Here is a 22403-nt window from a genome sequence, read left to right on the forward strand (position 1 = left end):
TTCCAGGATTCAATATTTCGTAAATACAGACTCTGATTGGATATACAGCTTCATGAAACTCGATATCTTTAAATAGAAAATATTATTATATTTACTCTCTTCTCAGCAAAAGCGTATCTTCCTTAACAATATCTTATTTATCGATTTAAATATTACATACCAATACATCTTTTTGTCGCTTTATTACAGACCAATATATCGTATGACATGGGTCTCCTGACAGCTTTGTTTTGCCACGGAGATATTGAAACACCAGTACCATCCTTTATCTATATTAGAAAATCAAAATTGTCAAATAGTAAAAAATCTTGTAACATATAATATATAGTGATTGACTCAACTTCCGAATAGCCTCTACCTCCGAATTTGATGAAACTTGCAGCAATTGTTGACCATTAGAGAATACGTTCATACTATAAATAAGGATTTTGTAAGGAAACAAATAGGAACGGAGAAATTGGCGTCAAAAATTCAAAATCTTTATTCTAATTTATAGACAATCTAGTGGTGGAATTTTGATGAAATTTGAGTGGTGTAGGTTAATAGGTCCTACCTTACACCGATTTCTCTGTAATCACATGCGCATGCAAAAAGTGTGCGAATTTGAAACATCATTGCGCGACAGAGGGCCTAAATGGGGATTGGAGGGCAAAGCGCCTAGGGGGGTGGGGAATCCAAGGGGGCGAAGTCCCTCGGTGGGGATAAAGGGGTGGAATCCCCCGAAAGGGGGTCCAGGGGGGTTCGGGGGGGGGGGCGGAGCTGTGATATAACACTTTTCTATTGCAAGAGCAACATCTGGTAGAAAATTGTCGTGAAACAGGCGTTGGCAGAGAAGGTGGTTGTGGAGAGAGGGGCAACGCCCTACCTTGCGTAGGGGTCTTGCTAATCTTTTCCGTATCTATTTTTAGTATATTGTAGACTCATCTATTTAGTAAGGCGAAAATTTAGTAGATATTAATCCTTATACACGCCAAGTGAATAGAACGTTCTACCTTGCGTACGGGGCCTCGCTAATATTTTCAGTATTCATATTTTTAGTATATGGTAGACTCACATGTATTTAGTAAGATGAAGATTTAATACAGATATTCATTTATTATTAATATATAGTCCGAAAGCGTTTTTCTCTTGTCATGAAGCATCTGTCGCTTAGCGGCTCGCGGCCGCGACTGTGATTGCGATTACGTCTCTTGACCAATGAGAAATGTCTGATTTTCGAGCAGCTCCTTTCTCATTGGTCAAGAAATGTAATCGTGTGGGGAATTGTTACCGCCATTTCTCCCTAGCGTAGAGTGGGGGAATCGAGAGCCTTTTCTTGTTAGCGTGCTGCCTGCGTGCAGCGTTAGATAGATCAGACCTTGTTCAGCGCTCGACCGAGAAGGTTCTTAACGTACTTAATAAACCTGTTCTTTTCCAACCATTAATTTTGTGTGGTCTACCATTTACCCTCATCACGTCTACAACGGATTGTGGATCCGTCTTGGGATCAGACGAGAGTCAATTTCCCACAATCGCAATCGCAGTCGCGGCATCTCGCGGCTGCGAGCCGCTAATCTGATACGGGCTTTACGTGCTAAACTTGGTCTAGGTTTTGGTTTCTCTTTGCCGCTCCGATGTTTATATGTAACTGCCTGTACACATATATTAATATGTAATCAGTAATCATTCATTAGTAATTAGTAAATCATACAATTTACCATTTGTATTTTTTTAATTTCTCCGTTCCTATTTGTTTCCGTACAAAATACTTTATGGTGTGGGTGTGTCCTTTAATGCTATACAATTGCAGCAACTTTCATTAAATTTGGAGGTAGCTAGGGGCTATTCGGAAGACTTACCGGGATAATTGGTAAATGAAGTTGTCCGTCCAAATTTGGAAATTTGGGTGGCCCAATTATGTCAGGGGCAGTCCTGAATATGCTAAGACTCCCGTGCTTCACGGCAACAAATCTTTTCTTCACAAATTGATAGATGAAGTCAACACTATCCTCTTCTCCTACGGATACTCTGCCGACATAGGGATATCGACTACAACTCTCGCAATATGAAGATTTATTGTGGGTTGTCATATTGTCTCTCTAAAAGAAGACAAAAAATATGAAGAATAATAATCCTTTCTTTTTTAGCATATGCTAAAATGCATTATAATATCATATATATTTATAATTATAGCGTTAAGATTATATGTATAATCTGACAATAAGTTCATCTTGCTTCCATTCGCATTGCTAAGTACTGACATTATTACATAGTCTGCATGTGTGTGTTGAATATCATTATTAAATAATTAATTATTTTAAAGAAAATAACAGTTATTTTTTAATTTTGTTAATGTAGAAAAATGTTCTTTTATAAATCTGAAATATCGGGAGTTCTGTGTTCTTCTACTACCACGTGGCACACACGTGCACGAGCACAAAAAAAAGAACAAAAAAATTACACCATTTAGATTGCTCACATTCGCCAGACTTACGCTTAGTTTCTAAATGACTATAAAGTTCCATTCTACATTAGTCGTAAGAGTAGATGTAAGACGCGTAAGTAGTAAGCCATTGACTAATAAGATTTTTGAAATCCAAGAATAATCGATTGTAGTTGGTCAACTTTTACTGCTTACGTCTTACCGCATACTCTTATGCTGGGTCTACAATGCGAGTCGCAAAGTCGTAAGTCGCAAGAATTGATCAATCACAGTCGAATTTGAGGAGAATAATCGACTGTGATTGGTCAATTCTTGCGACTCACGACTTTGCGACTCGCATTGTAGACCCAGCATTAGGGTGCCATTACATAGAGCGTGGGAAACGCGGAAGCGGGGAACAGAATAGTAACTAGATTCCGCGTTTCCGCGAGTTGAGTCCCACACGTTTGAACGGAAAAGCGGAATCCGCTATTATCGTGTATGTATGTACCCTGGCTTGCATAAGATACTTCATAATAACCATCAATATGATGTTTGGATCTATAATATTATACTGCCACTTTTATAAAATAATAAAGTAATCGAAGTATGTAAAAGCTTTCTTTTTCAATTTGATTAGACAGCTCCGAAATTTGATGGAGTATACTGTATCCGCGTTGACAACGGATTTTGACGCGTTCGTTCCGCGAGCTTGTTTCTCCTTATATTACATGGAGCACAATTTGCGCGGAAAAGCGGAACAGTATAGTGACAAATAGACATTTGTATTCATTTCTTAAAATTGTGTTCACTTAATTCATTGCAATTTTTATTAATATGCTTATGTTTTCAGCTTATCTATTGAATACAAGCATTTTAATCAATAAATACCGTTAAAAATTAATATTTTATAATTCTCCGTTCCGCTTTTCCGCTCAAAATATGCTCCATGTAATATAAGGCATTCAAAACAGACGGAACGGATCGACGGAAATCTAGTAAATTTTGTCTTCCGCGCTTCCGCGTTTCCGCGTTTCCGCGTTTCCGCGCTCCATGTAATGGCACCCTTACAGGTATTGTACAATATTGTGACCGAACTTCGGGTCTGAGAATATTATAAACTCACTTTGAGTTGAAATAACGGTCGCCACTACGTTTATCGTGTGAGCGTAGAACGTATGAGAGCCAACGATGTACTCGAAAGCTGCTTAACTTCCTTCCTTCCTGTCTCGTACCAAGATACAAAATGTCCGCTGCTCAGCTTTATGCGTAGTAATGATCAATGTCCTCGGACAAGGTCGCGCACTAACACTCGGTTCACGAACGATTATGCGTAAGCGATTGACGAATCAAACTGTTCACGGGCGTTACCTGGGTCCCTAACAGCATTAATATCCTGTATATTTATAGAATATACTAAAGATGTACTTAATATACTGAGAACACCCTTATAATATCTTATACTTTACAATATCCTCTGAACATTCTCAGAATATACATTTGCTGTTAGGAGTACAAATCTCGATCCTTCGGAATACGACGTTAATATCGGAATCAATTACTCGTAGAACGAACGCTGCGTCAAGACTTTTAATAGTAATCGCGTATCGCGAAACTATCTTTTCCCTGAGCGTATTTACGATCTCGAATAAACGATATACAATATTGCGCAATCTAGAATACTCTAAGACCGCACTCGACTATACGTCCGCAGTCTTCAACAACTAGGCGAGAAAAGATCTCGACTATCCTCGATCTATCCCGACCTCTCCTTCGAGCATCTGCAGCGAGCGCCTGGGTGGCGTTCCAAAATTCACTCTGGGTAACTAAAATCTATAGTTTACGTCACGTACACTATAGCATTTTAGTTAACTAGAGTGAATTTTGGAACGCAGCCCTAGACAGTCACGCCATGCACATCTGTCATCTTTTTTCTCTTTCTATCATGCAGCTGTCTCTCTCTCTTCCGCTCAAAGGAAACTTTCTCTTTTGATGCAAACTGCAACTCGACCTTGATCAAAACATGCTAACAGGAAAATTCCTGAATTCGAATAAAATATTATGAAAACTATTGTAGCTAATATGTAAAATATTTAATTAAGTCGAGAATTGCAACTACATGATCTTTCTTCAGTCGTTTTTATCAAATAAAATATTAAACGAATATTATTTCTGTGACGCATGATCCATTTCTCCTCTCTAAGGGCCGATTTCACAGTCTCCGATTAACTTAGATCCTTTGATTAAACTCACTCTTCGTCTCTTTCTAGGGGGACAGTTAGAAAGAGATGCAGAGTGAGTTTAATCGGAGGATCACATTAATCGGAGACTGTGAAATCGGCTCTAAATCAATTACGTACCCTTATTGCGCTTCTTTCTAATTATTTCAATTATGCAAATGCCAATACGTTATTCTATTAAAATTCATAAATCACAATAATTTCATTTAATTCCCTGCTCATTACATTGTTTATAACGTATTGCAATCATTTTCAAAGTTTTAATTCGCTTCCTTTACTAATCTTACTTTTTTATTTTCAGGTACGCTATGCTCACTCTGGATCATCACTAGGGCCCGGATGTTCGGGCACGGAGCCCGGGCACGAGCCGAGAAGCGAAGACCGCGGACGGCGGAGACTGATTTTTATATTGTTCGCGATCGCACGAGAAGGCCATTTCATCGAATTGCAAATATAATTAAAAGAAAAAAATTACTTATTTGTCATATGAATATGACAGAAATATATATGATTTTTTCACAGAGCCGAATCAACTTTATTGTAAAATATGTTCCAGTTCCTGTATAAAGTTACTTCCTATTCCTTAAAACGGCATGAGCAAACCGATAAACATATACGTAATCTCTTTACCGATCGCGATTTTCGTTGGACGATTCTCCACCCACAATGCAAGGAAAAAAGTCCACATTTTCGCAAGAACTATGCGAAGCTTTCCTTGCTGCCGATATCCCGCTAACAAAACTAGAAAATCCTAAATTACACAAGTTTCTTGAAAAATGGACTCAACAAAATGTCCCGGAAGCGTCCACATTACGAAAAAATTATGTAGAACCGAATTACGTCGAAGCAATGTGTAAAATTCGTAATATTGTGAACGAAGATAATATCTGGTTATCGGTAGACGAAACTACAGATGCAGAAGGCAGAGCTGTTGCAAATTGTATAATATAGGGACCTTACATTCTGATAAACCCGGTTAAATTTTTCTTCTTATAACGATGCGCCCCTTTTAAAGGCATCGTTCCCGGCCACCACACGCCGGATGCCGCCCGACCGACCCTCCGTCGGACGAGAACAGGTATGGCACGCCGTTTTGCTATTTATTAATAAGATTTTTTAATCTAAAATAAAAATTCAGTAATTGATTTAAACTGAAGTAGATAGTTTTTCGGAACCATTTTTATTATGTCATAACATAATAAAAATGAATTAAAATTATGTATTCACGTAAAATTAATTCAAAATAAAAGTTTTATGAATAAATAGCAAAACGGCGTGCCATACATAGAGAAAGGTATAGTTTATATGTCGAATTACTTTTATGTCAAGACATAATTTTAATTCATTTTTATTATGTCATGAGATAATATTAATGTATTTTTATTATGTCGTAACATAATAATAATTGCAGAAATATAAATTATGTAAGCTATCATAGTAATTCAGTAAATTAAAATTATGCTACAACATAATAAAAATTCACGAATTAAAATTATGTCATGGTTAATAGAATTTTAGTGAATAAAAATTATGCCATGACATAATGAAAATTGAAAATTAGAATTACGTGCTACTATCATTTCAATCCTAGATTTCATATAAAATTTTAAATTGAGAGAAATTTTTATTATGTCAAGACATAATATTTATTGGGAATTCCCATTATGTACATAATTTTAATTCTTGAATTTTTATTATGTTGTAGCATAATTTTAATTTACTGAATTACTATGATAGCTTACATAATTTATATTTCTGCAATTATTATTATGTTACGACATAATAAAAATACTTGCTGCAGCAATAAGTTAACTTGTTGCACTTAGTGCAGAAGTGCAGCGAAAAAGAACAGAAACCTAAATTTATTTTTATTTTTATTTTTAATACAAAGATTTATTTAAATTACAAAAAAGCGATTTTTCCCAAATAAAAATTACAATAAAGATGTCATCCCCAAATGATTTCCAAACGATTCCATTCATATAGTAAACATAAAACATAAGTCGCTATCTGCTAATAAGTATATATTATATATAAGTATCTTTTAAAGATAATTATATATTTCAACTCTAGGAAGTTTGACGATCCATGCGCGTATGTGATGCGGAAATTCCGACGCCAGATAACGAATTGGTCTTCTTGGAACGCTTGCCGACAACGCAGCGGCGCTTGTCTATATACGGTGAGAGTACAATCTGATTTTTAAACGCGAATTAATAACATAACTTGTATCTCACATAGCTTAAGATACCTGTGGAGAATAACGTAATCAGAGCGACGCATAAGACGTCGAATCTGAAGTCACTTGAGAGGATCGAGATCATCTTCGAGGAGATGAACAACACGTGCCTTGCTAAGGTAAACTTTTAATTAAACATGAAAATTATTCTACTATATAAATAATAAAAGTAATAAAACGAATGATATTACGCTCATCCAAACACATGTCCATTGGAGAAACACGATTACCCACGACGTGACAGTCGCTCGGAAGTTTGTACGACGCTCCCGATGGCACGCACGATCCGCTACGAGCGAATAAAGGTCAATCCAGACAAACTTGCATAGCGCATAAACATAAGCATAAGAGATTTGATTGGTCCATATGCATGTGCATAAGGAAATAGACCAATCCGTTTCTTTATGCATATGGTTATGCACCTATGCAAGTTTGTCTGGATAGACCTTTAATAACGCGAAAAGATGACCGGTAGGTGCACGCGACGCGACAGTTAACGGACGAGCGATGTGCGCTGGCCGGCGAGAAATTCAAAGTACGCGCGGATAACTTCACACCGATGCCCGACAATCGACACTGCGACGCGAAGAATCCGCCCGTGCGCCGTGCGACGAAGTTACAATAAAGGATTATGTTTATACATAAATATTCGATCCTCTAACAATAATCTTTCATTTTAAGTCTCGTTACTAGACGCGAGGTGCCTAAAACCTTTATAAAAATGGGCAAAGTTCTTTGTAAGTGAGTTTAATGCCAAATTGGCAACAATTTGCTATTAATTTACTTACTGAATTATAAACACGCTGCTGTATTAAGCCTTGTGTACACGATACTAGAAATCGGTCCGAGTTTCAATGTAAGCCAATGAAACTGCTGCTTTTCTGTAAGAGCTGCAAGTTGATTGGCTTAAACCGAAACTCGGACCGATTTCTAGTATCGTGTACACAAGGCTTTACAGACGGGTTGCAATCATATCTACCCATTAGAGAATAGATATTTTGTACTCTAAACGGTAAGATATAAATGCACCCATGTGCACATATAGGTAGCAATTTACTCCATTTATACGAATTCTTGTATGAACACAGTGCACAAGATGACACTAATGCAGATAGATGAGCGAGCGTATATTTAATTTGCACATTATAAACAGCGCTAAGCGCAGAATGCATTTTGACAGTAGTCACTGCGGCGAGCGCAGAATGCATTTTGAGAGTTAGTCACTGCGGCGAGCGCAGAATGCATTTTGACAACTAGATCCTAGCTCAGACTTGATGGCGTTCTTATATTAAATTGATTTTAAATCTTAGAGTCCTATTACTATTATTATTACCCTGATAGAAATATTTTACTGAATATAATGGAATTTTACTGAAATTCTGTCTCAATTGACCCAGATGAAAATATTTTGCTGAAAGTATACTATGAAATTGATGATAAATGAAATAAAAGTTATTGAAAAATTACTGAATATATTTCAAAATAAATCATAATTTTCTTTATGAAATTTAATGTAAATACTGTAAAATATAAGAAAAATTAAATTATACTGTTTAAAAATAATGAAAAATTTGTTAAAATATTAGATATCATGAAAGTTATTGAATTTAACTGAAATTAACTGAAAACTGAAATTTTCATAATGATATTTATGGAATAATAATGAAAAGGGGGCAATTGATAGTAGAATTTCATTATATTTTCAGTCAAATTTTTACACCAGGGATAATTATTAAATTAATAACTTACTTTCTCTAGCTTTATTTATCACCACGATTCCAACCTTTACTGACAAATTTCTGAGTCCTTGCTCGTTCAGTCGCTTTTTGGAACTGAAGCATAGGAGCCTTCGTTAATTTGAGAATTTAGCTGATGCTAATTCGAGTTTATAAGACTATAAGTCTACTTTTTGTTGAGAATTACTACTTTTTTATGTCACAGTTTTAAAGAATTCGATTTTTACTTAATTTATAGATTTTTTACTACTTGACCATTACATAGCTTGACTTCGGAAAATTTTTTTACACGCAATGATTAAGGCCGTTCGCTCCACATTTTTCAGCCTTCTAACACGATTTTTCTCGCCATTAAACAAATAATTATTTTTAAAGTTTTAATTGTTAACAATTCTCTAATTAAATTTATAGTTTGCATACCACGCATACATTTCGACTATTTGTTAATCGGTTTTTTGGGCTTTCAACTTGATGTGGCTTCTTAATAACTCCATGTAATTTGTATACTATAATTATTAATATATATTAAGAAAGTAAAAACGACCGCTATGATTTAAATCAATACAGAGGATAAATTCCATAATAAAAATGCTATAATTATTAATTAATGTTAATCTTATGATGTTAAACTTCCTTTTAATTTATTTCATCTCTCAACGGATTAATTTTTTATGTAACGGAATTATTATGATGTATTACAGTTAATTAGAGGGATTTATTTGATTGATTGAAAAAGTCTCTGTAAAGCACGAAACGTCCCAGTTATTTTGACGGAATATTAAACTATATTATTTAGAATCCTGTTGTTCGGTTATTAGGCTCTTGTCCTTGTTTTATCTAAGACATACGAGCTTTATCTACTTATATATATTTTAATTTATACATATTAAAATTATTGCAATGTTAAAAAAAACAAATTTTTCACATTATCTTATGACGAAAAAGACCACCACCTTCTCGCGGTTTCCGTTGAGCAACAATATGTACGTTATCTATTCGTAAAAGTGAAATACACAGAACTGTGATTGCAAAAATTTGTCCTTTAATTTTACTATATGTATTTTACAAGACATAGTAACTTGTACCAATGTCAAATAATTAATGAAATAAAATTGCTTAAAGTTTCCATGTGCGTAATCTATCGAGCCGGTAGAAGCAATTTTCTAATAGTAAACGTGGACGAGCGAGTAAGACGATCGGCTAGAATGCTGAAGGTCTCAAGTTCGAGTACTGGTTTTTTTTTAACTTTTTTTGCATTTTTATTTTTTTAGGCAAATGAGTTGTTATGTAATACATATAAACTAGAAAAATTATTTGACAATCATTAAAATTATTCGCATACTTTCTAACAACTTTAGGAAAGTTAACGATTTGCTCATAAAAAAATAAGAAATTATTTTCAAATTACAAAATAAGTTTTCTTTCTTATTATATAATAACAATAGTATTGTTCATTAATTTTCGGTCTCGGCTTCATATATATATATATATGCAGCAAAATAAATTTTAGTGTAAAGGTAGCTTTACGCGCCTTGTATCTTACCTCAAAGGTGGTGCGGAAATGGATATAACGCTCGACGTACACATTCGTCACTTTGTATTTCGCAAACGGTTCATCGTACGTGAAAAATGAATAAAACCATTTTTGTAGAGAATTTCATGATATTTCTTTTTTGTAACCACCTTAATTGACCTCCGAGCCATACAAAACGAGATTTTTGCAAAAAACTGATTTTCGTGACCTTTGACCTTGAATAACTTTTTTAGCGCACACGGTATCGTTCTCTATTTTTAATATGTTATTTAAAACAACGAAATAAAGCGATTAAAAAAAAAAATAGTGGTTACTAATTTTTTTGAGCAGAAAACCTAAAATGACTGGCCTATTAGCCCAAATGGATTTCTGGCTCCGTGGGAGCCAAAGTACCACGCTTTCTTGACAAGAATAGATGAGGGACTCTCCGGGAAAAGAGTCGCCCTCTTGCAGTATCACAGTGAATCTCAATCCTCTCTCATGGTAAAGGAGAGGCTATCTGTCTATTAATCTGTGGTACGATCAATAACGAGGAATTGTTTCATGACTGCGACGCGTAAATAGCTTTGAACACCTGAAACAGATGTTTTGAAAAAACGTCAGAATTTATGCGTCGCGTAGAAACGGAAACGTTTCCTCAATATCTTGCATGAACATATAAAATTATTTCTATTTTTTATTATTACATTTCGAAGTTATTACGGAGTTAATTTTCTTTGATATATGAATAATCAAATAGACATGTGAATAAGTTCCTCTATATGCAAAGATTCTAATCTAATTATGTTCGTTTTATTTATTAATAGTTTAAGTTCAGCTAGATTAATACACGGCAATAAATAATGCATTATCATATACCGTGTGTTATCGCAACTGGCCGATACGCAGAGGGGGTGGAAGAGTGGCGGCGGGCACATCGCGGGAATGAAATTACCGCTCGACGGCGGCTAGTTCGCGCGCGCGCCACGACGCGGCGCTACCGAACGCGCGGCAGCGCGGCGATCGATCGCCGCGCGCTCGCGAGACGTTATTATTTTTTAGACAGATTTATCGGCGATCGCGTCGCGGGGAGCGATGCACGCGCGGATCGCACCGGTCGCCGACGCGGCCGGGAACGTCGCGTGACGCGCGGCGACGCGGAATTCGCGATCTGCGCTGCGCCGATCGACGTCCGCGTGCCGAATCCCGCCCGGTGCGGCTTCTTTTCTTTTTAGCGCGAATACTTTAAATCGACTAACGATCAGCGCCGCACGCAGCGCGGCGACGTTGCCAAGCGTACGCCCACCGTCGCCGTGCCCCCGCACGGACGTCCGTGAACACGCGGATATATGACGCGCGACATCGTGGTTGAAAATCGCGCGAGTCGGATAATAACAGAGAACTGTTGTTATCGACTCCTTTCGAGCATTTCGATACAAATCCGAACGTTTAGCCTATAACGCGGCCACTGATTGCACAATTTATCGTTATCCCGATGTCTCTTGAATATTTATACATCCCTGCGATGCGAGAATATTATACATCTTTGTATAATTATTATTCCGCGGTTATCGTTCGCGCGTGCTGGATCAACGTTTCTTGCTCTGACCGCTGTATCTTCCAAGAGGGCGCGACTGCGCACGAAACCTGCAAGCTTGCGTGAATCTTCATATGGACGGCGACCTTTGATAGTGCCCCGTCGATGGTGATACAGCAGCTTCGTCTGTCGTCTGGTGTCGTCGTCACAGTCGCGTTACAATCGCGTACACGCACGTGCTCGAATAAACAGGTTTGCGTTAAAAACACCGCCAACGAAGTCCAAGTTGTTGACCGTCCAACCTTCGACGAGCGGCTTCACGTAGCGTTTCGCTGACGCGAAGACGCGAGACGACGTCTTAGATCTTGGAATCGTCCGTTTGAAATGGTACGTGCTTCAAGCAACAAAACTGATACATATTTGATTCTTTTTTTTTCTTCTTTTAAATAGCGCGTCTTTTAAATCGCGACAACCGGCTTTCGCGATTGCACCAAATCAATTCGTAAGCCTCGTTACCGCGAATATCGAGTCGAATCGCTGGAAAATTCATCGCGAATCTCCGCAGCGCTCGCGGGCGATCCTAATTTAAAAATCGTGGGGAGTCACGAGAGCGTTCGATAACGGAAACGCCGAGGGACATTGGATTTCCCGTGACGCTTCCGCTTCCGCAACTCGCGACTCTTCTCCGCGCGCATTTTCACCCGCCGGCGCGAGGCGCGAGGGAAGAAAACGAATCTCGCGCTCCCTCCCTCCCGCCCTGCCGCGCGCAGCGATCGGTCGTGAAAACGCGACGATTTTTCGGCTCTCGCGCGCCCTACGAGTCTGCCCTTATTCGTCGCCCCCCGCGACGATCCGGCAACAGCGCGGCGTCCAACCCGCCGGCGCCGGTGGCGCCGCCCGGCGACGGCAACGCGCAGCTCAGGCGGGCGCGGGTGTTTTTGTACCCGCGCGTAGCTTCGCACCGTTCGCGGCGGCCGAGAGGGGGGGGATAAGTGCCGGGCGACGGGACGGGGCCCAAGATGGCGGCAGCCGTGCAGCCGAGCGAACGCGCTCTCGAGCCGTGAACCGCGCGCGCGTTGCTTACCGACGACGACAAGCGCGTGAGATGGACCGGTTCGGCCGTGGATCGCCAACGTTCGTCGCATCGTCCTCGTAGCTCACGCACGACGCCACGTAATTGTCGTCGGCGATGCCCGCTTGACGCAGCACGCGCTCTTGAACCGGGTCGAAAGAAAAGAAGAAAAAAAAGACGAAATATACGTCGTTCGCTCGTCTCGGGACCCGCGAACACCCTGTCGAAGGTACCAGCGAGATACCTCGCCGAAGCGCCGTCGCCGTCATCGTCTCGTCCACGTCCTAGCACCGCCACGCGTCGCGACGAGGTAGCGCGCGAGGTCTCGCGGCGCTCGGTTTGTCATGGTAGGTTTTTTTTTTAATCGCCAATTCCGAGAGAAAGATTGAAAGGAAGTACGAGGGGGAAACGGAAGTGTATCTCTAAGTTCAGGGCACGCGCTTCCTGCCAGGGCTAGCGCGTAAATTAGCTGTACTCGTTTCCCTCGTCTACGTAGAGAAACGGCTATAACCTAAAGACTCGTGAGCATGACGCCCCTCGTTTTTTTTTTTTGTTCTCATGCTGAACAGCGGGGACTCGCGTTCTGGTGCGTCGCCACGCGATCTCAGAATCGTGAATGCTCACTCGTTTATGAAGAATATTTTTGAATTTCATTATCTATGTACAATGCATGTTCCCAATTAAGATTGGAATTTGCAGCAGAGAGCCAATGAGATTATAATAATTTACGATTTTAGTATCTACTTGGCGGTTTACATTTTGGCAAATTGAATGCTGTAGTTTTATCACGAACAAGCATTTGTATAGATAGATTATATATTCCTTTTTTGCTCTTAATTTGGATTTTTACTTTTGCAATTCAAGTTGAATCTGTCGATTGCGACGTGTATTTTTGCAGGCAACAAAAAAGTATGATGACGGAGTGAGCGATGATACCAGTGGGAGTGACTTTGACGATGAAGAGGATCCCGATAAAATTGAAGTACCTGGTAAGTTAAACTTGTACTTTGCATATGTATATTTTATTGCAATTAGATGTTTTATGAGTTGTTATTTTGCACAAGATAATACGACTATTCCTACATAAAATTTTAACCTGATTATTTGTAACCTAATATAAAAAACTATTTGCTAGGTGGGGGTAAAGATCTGGCGACTGCCGCTGGAATTGGAAGTATCAAAGATGAGAAGCCAGTAGACTTGCCAGATAATTCTTTGGAAAAAACACAAGGAGCGTTAAACGGTAGGTCACATAATATTTAAAGCAATGCGAGTAATTTTTTATTAGCACACACATCTCTCGTTTAATCAAAAATCTATTTTTTGCGACAATTATTTTTAGAATTAAATCAAAAATTTGGTAATAAAATTCCTGGAGGTTTAGTGACAAAAGCAGCAGCTCCAGGCTACGAGATGGTGCGTGTGGGAGGCTCTCAAGGTACTCCACCAAATTTCGCTGGCACAGGTCAATTGAATCAACTGAATCAGTTAGCAACTGGTGGATATCCTGGTTTTCCACCTGGACTAGTAGGATTTAATCCTGCTGCTTTTCTTCAGTCAAGTATGTATCTTCTTTCTTATTCTAATAAATTTTACATAGAAACTTTGCTTCTCGCGATTTAGCATTTTAAATGTTTCTTTTTTTTTTACAAAGATGTATGTATGAATATTATCTATGCACATACATCACTGATCACTGAATTATAAATAAAACTTTATATCTTAAATTTATAATAATTTTAAATTTAATCGAGATGCAATTGCTATAATTATATATACATATGTTACAATAATATTGAATTGTTTCCTAGACATGACTGCCATGGACATGAATGCTTTGATGGGTAGTTTCATGGGTATGCCTGGAATGAACATGGGAGTTAATCCTTTCGTTCAGTTACTTAATCAAACTGGATATGGACAGCCCAATTGGTCAGGGCTTTCAGGTATTTGCGATACCTTAATAAAGATTCTCTGATCGAAAGAACATCTTACGTGGCAAACACGTACTATTTATAATTTTATTATAGGGAAGGCAGTGTCGCAGATGTGGATGAATGCAGGTGATCCGACAAAATTGATGCAACCAAATATTCCAGAAGAGGAAGAAGTAGACGACGAAGATATGGGTGTCGCCGAGACTTACGCCGATTACATGCCAACAAAACGTACGATCAATGTTTATTAACTTTATTCACTTATGCGCGGCTTGCTTTGAATTAAAGTTTGCGATAATCAACAGTCAAACTCGGACGAAAGCATCCGGATCCGGTTGTGGAAACAGCTTCTTTGTCAAGCGTCGAGCCAACAGATGTTTGGTACAAGGTCTCCATACCGGAGGAATCGATACGATCCGGTGCGCTCTCTGCGCTTCAACTCGAGTCCATCACGTACGCTTCTCAACAGCACGAGCATCTCTTACCCGACGGTACACGCGCCGGATTTCTGATCGGCGATGGCGCGGGCGTTGGCAAAGGCAGGACTATAGCCGGTATTATATACGAGAATTACTTGAAAGGTCGAAAACGTGCCATCTGGGTGTCGGTGTCGAACGATCTTAAATACGACGCCGAGCGCGACTTGAAGGACATAGGTGCATCGAAAATAGACGTACGTAATTTATCTGCGTTAGATTGTGTTGAATATATGTATATTGATGTTGAAACTCAGTTTTTTTTAATTTCACAATAAATATTAATTTTAATTATTTGAAATAATTATTGAAGATAAGTCGATCGTAAATTACAATGAAAAAATCGGCTTGCAGGTACATCCTTTGAATAAATTTAAATACGCAAAAATATCGTCAGCTGTGAACGGTAATGTGAAGAAAGGTGTGATCTTCAGCACGTATTCTGCATTAATCGGTGAATCGTCGCAGAGTGGCGGGAAATATAAGAGCCGATTGAAACAGCTGTTGCAATGGTGCGGCGAAGATTTCGACGGTCTGATAATTTTCGATGAGTGTCACCGGGCGAAGAATCTGTGTCCTACCGGAAGTTCAAAACCTACTAAGACAGGTTGGAGTAGAATTTCATGCGCAAAAACTTTTTTGAAGTGTCTGAGTAGCTTCAAGTTATTTTACCGATAACATAAAACTTGTTGCAGGATTAACAGTTTTGGAACTGCAGAATAAGCTTCCGAAGGCTAGAGTCGTATATGCCAGCGCAACCGGCGCCTCTGAACCTCGCAATATGGCCTACATGGTACGATTAGGTATGTGGGGTGAGGGCACGCCTTTCCCGGAGTTCAATGGCTTTATCACTGCCGTGGAGAAGCGCGGAGTCGGCGCGATGGAGATCGTAGCGATGGATATGAAGCTGCGCGGCATGTATATTGCTCGGCAATTGAGTTTTCACGGTGTTGCCTTTAAGATCGAGGAAGTACCTCTTTCCAAGGATTTCACGAAAGTTTATGATCACTCTGTGCGATTGGTGAGTCATGCAAAGATAAATATAAAAAAAATTTAATAAAACATTTTGTTCACATTTGATTGTTCCCATAATCACACAATTTTATTTCGATCTAGTGGGTGGAAGCGATGCAGAGGTTCCAGGAAGCGGCAGAGTTGATAGATGCGGAGAATCGTATGAAAAAAACGATGTGGGGCCAATTCTGGTCGGCGCATCAACGCTTCTTCAAATATCTCTGTATCGCCGCGAAAGTGAAACATGCGGTGTCTGTGGCTCGCGAGGCGGTCAAATGCGGTAAATGTGTGGTGATTGGTCTACAGTCTACCGGCGAGGCACGTACTTTGGAGCAGTTGGAACGTGACGACGGTGAACTTAGCGACTTCGTTTCTACTGCAAAGGGAGTTCTGCAAACGCTAGTGGAAAAACATTTTCCAGCGCCAGATCGTAATCGCATTCAGCGTCTCCTTGGTTTAGAACCACCAAAATTCAAGTTAGACGATGATGACTTAGACGGTGCTGGCGGTTCTGCGGGAGGCAGCAAGAGGAAGCCGGTTCGGCAAGCAGCGCAGCGTGCGACAAAGAAAGTGCGCTCTTGGTCATCAGAAGAGGAAATATCAGACGAGGACAGAAACGGCGCTCACAGTTCCGGCTCCGAGTACAAATTAAGTGGCACCGAAAGTGAAGACGATCATCATACGGACGAAGAGAGCAACGCCAGTTCTGATTTCAATCCGTTCTTTAGCGACAGCGATTCTGACGTTGGTAAATATTAATCTTATAAATTTTTATTCTGTAACTTGATCTCCATTTTTAATTAGAAAAGAACTGTATTTTGCTTGCTCTCAGAACTATATTTACTATATACTGTGTCTTTGTTTACTATGTCTAGATCCTTGGGATAGGCGAAAGAAAAAGGGCAAGAAGCAGAAGAAGCCCGCGAAGAAACGTTTGAGCACGCAGGATAAAATCCAGTCAATGCTAGTGCATAAACAATCCAGCAACAAAAATAAACGCAACGGCGACACGGCGATCAGTGGGCCTATGAGCGCCATGGGCGGAGGTGTGCCTCACAATCAGGCACCGCCTAGAGACTCTATTGAAAGGGCTTGTAGCATGAAGGAAGAATTATTATCGGAAATAGAGATTCTTGGCGAACGATTGCCGCCAAATACGCTAGATCAATTGATAGACGAACTCGGCGGGCCAGAAAATGTCGCAGAGATGACAGGTAGAAAGGGTCGCGTTGTGCAAAGGGAAGATGGTGGAATAGAGTACGAGTCCAGGTCAGAGGTGGACGTTCCTTTAGAAACTCTTAACTTAACGGAAAAGCAGAGGTGTGTATCAAGTACAAATTGTTATATAATGATTTTTATGTTTACACACTAATTTTTAATGACTCACAGATTTATTAGGATGATACTTTTCTATAATGATAATTTATATTGATCCTTCGAATTGGATGTCGGTTGAATTCTATTGAATATTATCCTTGTATGCATCAGGTTTATGGACGGAGAGAAGACCGTAGCGATAATCTCTGAAGCGGCCAGTAGTGGTATATCGTTACAAAGTGACAGGCGAGCTAGAAATCAAATGCGACGTGTGCATATCACGCTCGAGTTGCCATGGAGCGCGGACAGAGCGATACAGCAGTTCGGACGAACGCATCGATCAAATCAGGTCAACGCGCCGGAGTACATATTTCTCATATCGGACCTGGCCGGGGAAAGGCGATTCGCCTCGATCGTCGCGAAGCGTCTGGAAAGTCTGGGTGCGTTAACGCACGGCGATCGTCGCGCGACAGAGACTCGAGATCTCTCGCAGTTCAATATCGACAACAAATACGGTCGCTCAGCTTTGGAAGCGACGATGAAGACTATAATGGGGTTCGTATCGATTAAAAGTACACAGAAATCATCCATGTGGAATATGGGTGTTTAATTCGATTTGATAATTTCAGGTACGAGCCGCCGTTGGTACCACCCCCTCAGGATTATCACGGTGATTTCTTCAAGGATGTGGCGGACGCGCTAGTAGGCGTCGGTTTGATTTGCAACAGCGAGAACACGCCTGGTGTGCTTACCCTCGACAAGGATTACAACAATATGTCAAAGTTCCTGAATCGTATCCTCGGGATGCCAGTCGATCTGCAAAATCGTCTGTTCAAATACTTCACCGACACGCTCAACGCCATTGTGACTCAGGCCAAGAAGACCGGTCGCTTTGACATGGGAATTCTTGATCTAGGCACATCAGGCGAGAACGTTCGTAGGGTGCGACTCTACCGGTTTCTGCGGAAGCACGCAACCGGCAAAGCACCAACGGAACTGCACGTAGTTCACGTCGAGCGTGGTATGAGCTGGTCCGAAGTTTCAGACAAATTCTCAGAGCTGACTGGATCCAAGGAGGGTTTCTATCTGAGTCATCAGATCCGTAATGGCAAACAGACGGCCATTCTCGCGGTCGCGGTAGATAGCGGCAAGAAAAAGTCCGAAAGCAAGAAGGATCAGCTTTATATGGTGTACAGGTACAGTCGTTTAAAATCCCATTGTGTATCAACAAACATAATAATTCTTGAACGTTGGAAGCTAATGATCGCGTTTTGTCAGGCCCAATACGGGTCTACAACTACGACAAGAGACTCTAGGCGAATTAGAGAAGAAATACAAGAAGGTGAGCGCAGACGAGGCGGAGCCGCACTGGACACAACAGTACGAGGCCTCCGTAAACACGTGTTCGCACGCGTATTGGAGTGGCAACTGTAAAAACGCCACCATCGGTATAGACTGCGAAGTGGGACTAAGAAGACGTTCCTATAATGTATTAGCCGGTTCAGTTCTAAGCGTTTGGAGCCGCGTGGAAAACGTGCTCGCCGCACGATCCGGGCATAACTCCAAGATGCAAGTTATACGGCTGCGTACGGGTAAGTCTAGCTTGAGGATTATGCTTACTATCCAATGTTTGACATCAATGTTCCGACAAGATTTGAAAACATTTTAACAATTTTCCATTCTCGTGACAGATGAAGGGTTGAAGATTGTCGGGACGCTTATCCCGAAATCTTGCATGGAGTCATTGCGTCAAGCGCTCTCCTCTGACGCGGAGAAGACGGAGGAGCAGACGTTTTAAGCGCTGAGTCTCGTGTCGTGGGTAAGATTATCCTCCCCGATAATCTCCGCGAGTTACTAAAATTACTTTACCATTGTAGATATAAATAGGACCAAGAGAGGCTCTCGACGTGACATAGCATGCCGCGACTGTAGGAAGACCCCTTTTTTTCCTGAACCTTTCGTCCATATGCGAGAAGAGGAATTAATTAACGAGCGCAGCCGTGATAGCGCGTATATTACTTGCCTGAAACCGTTGAGACGCGCTACCAAGTAGATTGAATCTGTTAATCAGCGAACACGAGTAAACGCTTCCGATTAACAATCGACAAGGCTAAGATTACAACTTGCTGCTTATTTCTTTGTCATGTCTATACAATTGTTCGCGAGAAATTTTAGCATTCACCCGCCGCATACCAATGTAGATTTCTAAGTAGTTAGATCCTTCCTTTTGTCATCTCCTCTCTATATATATATATATATATATATATACATCTTTGTCACGCTGATTATAATTAGAAGAAGTTTATTTTTTATCTCGCCATTAATCATTTTCGCCCAGAGATTCTAGCAGACGGATGTAGCGTGTGGTACGTAGTTGAGTATGCAGACTCTATATGTCTCGAATGTGTCGCGAGCGAGCGTAATCGCTTAGAGAAACGACAGAGCACGTATTTTCCTTGAGGAAACGCGGAGTATAATTGATTAATAGTCCATACGACTTAGAAACACTTTCAGTTTTGAGCTAGCTCGTAGCGCTAACGTCCGAAGAGCATCGACTATTCACCGTGATAGTGCCAGTAAATCCATTTAAACGTGATAATTGCCGAAGGGATTAATTGAGAATAGCAAGACGATCGGTGCAATCGATCCTCTTCGGAAAGTAATAGAGGTATACGCGACAGCTTTGATTTTTGTTTAATCGATCGTTAAATCGATCGACGATTAAAGAGATGCTAACAGACATACCACACACACGGACACACGCATATACACTACTGCTACTGTTACTACTATACCATTTTACTATAAATTACTACAGCTATATATTAATACTAGTGCTCTACCGTTACAAAACTATCATTAATATTATCTAGATCTGGAGAGACGAGGTAATCACATGGGTATCGCGGATGTGCTTTTTCCGATTCCACCGATTCCGATTAGAACTTGTGAGACGTGATTTACTGTGCAAGTGCCAAGTTATATTTTCCTTTTGCTTTTTTTTTATTTTGCGACAATATAAATCGGTTAAAATATACATTTTCGTAAAATGTGTCTATGTTTCGTTCTACATGTCTGAATGTATTGTAAGAAAAGTCACGTTCCCGACAGGGTCAACTACTGCTAATCTTTATACGATGTATCATAAATATCATCGATTAACCTGTTGGCGAAATATTTATGTATGAAAGTAAAATAAGAAAGTATTTGTGATATTCTCAAGTTATAATTTTATAATACATAAAATCTTTTATTTTTCTCTCGGACAAGAGAGTCATAATTTTTTATTTTGTTCGCCTGTATTCTTTCGCGCGATTTTACGAAATTGAGACGGAACATCAGGGATACGTCCCGTGTCTGATACCTTCCTATATACCTCAACGAGATATTTTCCGAAATTGTCCGAGACACGACGCCTCGTCTCCCGACGATCTCCACCTATAACTAATTAGCCTTAAAACAAAAAAAAATGGAAAAAAGAATTTAGATTGAAGAAAATAGTATCTACAGCCGATATATTTATATTCAGATGCATAAACTAGCAACCAGTGCGGCCTGCATGTATATTGGATGTAGATTGTCTGTCCGTTTGTACGTTTGAACGAAGATTCGAGAAACGAATGGTGATATGGGCCTCGCGATCCATCATCTCTAATGGTATAATAAATCTTCAAAGATGCAGACTTAGAGCGTAGAGTACTGTCTGAACAGTTAAATAGAATCAAGCCGTGATTAGAATCCTCATTTTAGTGATTTAATTCTTAAGAGCGTGCGCGTATTGCGTCTGTGTATGACGAGGGAATGAGAGAGAGAGAGAGAGAGAGAGAGAGAGAGAGAAAGAGATTCGTCATCCACCTGTTTCCACAGTTATCTTCGTCGGAAAGAATCGTTCCGCGGTAGAAACATCGCGCGTTTTTCTGGATAACAACTATATATTACATTTATAAAGAATACCATCGAAGAAGAAACATCCGATTGTAGAAATATCCGTATAACGAATAATCGGTACTGTTTCGATCGGCGAAAGAACGGAGGAAAATGCGACATTTAGCGTTGGAGCGAGACTCGTCGTAGATTTAATTCCTTTAGGTATTATCAATTATTCGTAAAAACGTGATATATTAATTATTGCTGCGTTACTTTAACGAAATACGGGAAGCGGAAGTAGACGCGATTCGAAGGTATTGAACCGCGTCTCAATTCAGAGCTCGGTATCTCACGATCCGCGCGATAGACGGCAATTGGATTCAGGCACAGGATTTTAATACGGGAGGTCGTAACGTAATTTATAAGAAGCTCTAACGAAGCTAAACTAAATGTAAATATATATATCAAGGCTGTAAGGAAGGAGAAAAACTTTAGGATGTACGGGGCGCGTTTTGTATTCGATATTTTTTTACAATTACGTCTCGCTTGAGTTCCTATCTTCCAGACGCGACTTATAAATGTGGTATCTAGTACACGTGGAAACAGGCGTCGCGCTTTCTAGTGAAATGATTTATTCCTTTTTTCGTAACGTGCTGTGTTTTCGCGGATGACTCACGGGTGAGAGCGAGTGCGCCGCGTGTATATATGCATGTATAAATGTCTTTGTGTATGTAAAACCAATTCTTACCCGAAACGACGACGATACTCACCATTTTTCGCGTCCGAGAGCTCTTTTTAAAGATCCCGTTCTGTGTTTTATCAAGCCAATTGATCAACGCTTCATTCCCTTTTCGTATAACAAAGAAACAACTGCTAAATCAGCATACATCTTTTTCTTTTTATTGTTATCACCAAATGTGTTATGTGACGCAGAATGCAAAACTATTGGTTTATACAAATATGAAATATAAATGATTTTACCGCAAAGTCTCTGATGATTGTCCACCAAAACCTACTTATAAAGAAAAAAACTAATCGTCACAAGAAAACATAA

At 39.9% G+C, this 22403-nt stretch overlaps 1 protein-coding gene and 1 long non-coding RNA gene across 5 annotated transcripts; one reads left to right on the forward strand and one right to left on the reverse strand.

Moving 5' to 3' along the window:
• Window positions 1–90: 90 nt before the first annotated feature.
• On the reverse strand, window positions 91–4934 carry LOC139768676 (uncharacterized). Its single transcript, XR_011717412.1, has 3 exons — window positions 3528–4934; window positions 1839–2078; window positions 91–269 (listed from the first exon to the last, which is right to left on the reverse strand). It is a non-coding gene; the product is annotated as an uncharacterized lncRNA (long non-coding RNA).
• A 6934-nt stretch (window positions 4935–11868) lies between these two features.
• On the forward strand, window positions 11869–22336 carry Sno (strawberry notch). Of its 4 annotated transcripts, none has more exons than XM_071699113.1 (16): window positions 11869–12053; window positions 13637–13727; window positions 13874–13981; window positions 14081–14299; window positions 14550–14684; window positions 14769–14906; window positions 14981–15348; window positions 15506–15758; window positions 15847–16172; window positions 16268–16913; window positions 17041–17485; window positions 17654–18037; window positions 18112–18678; window positions 18761–19074; window positions 19174–19301; window positions 19360–22336. In XM_071699113.1, exons 1-15 carry the CDS (start codon window positions 12051–12053, stop codon window positions 19278–19280), a joined length of 4104 nt encoding a protein of 1367 aa, XP_071555214.1. In that variant the 5' UTR covers window positions 11869–12050; the 3' UTR covers window positions 19281–19301; window positions 19360–22336. The 4 variants fall into 4 exon arrangements, with proteins under 4 accessions (XP_071555214.1, XP_071555213.1, XP_071555215.1 ...); XM_071699112.1 differs by lacking the exon at window positions 11869–12053 and adding an exon at window positions 12652–13085; XM_071699114.1 differs by lacking the exon at window positions 11869–12053 and adding an exon at window positions 12652–13085 and having other exon boundaries at window positions 14117–14299.
• Window positions 22337–22403: the final 67 nt, after the last annotated feature.

The sequence above is a fragment of the Temnothorax nylanderi genome, unplaced genomic scaffold, assembly GCF_030848795.1.
Source record: "Temnothorax nylanderi isolate EJ_2023f unplaced genomic scaffold, tnyl_v1.0 TNYL_tig0017_pilon, whole genome shotgun sequence".
Lineage (NCBI taxonomy): Eukaryota > Metazoa > Arthropoda > Insecta > Hymenoptera > Formicidae > Temnothorax > Temnothorax nylanderi.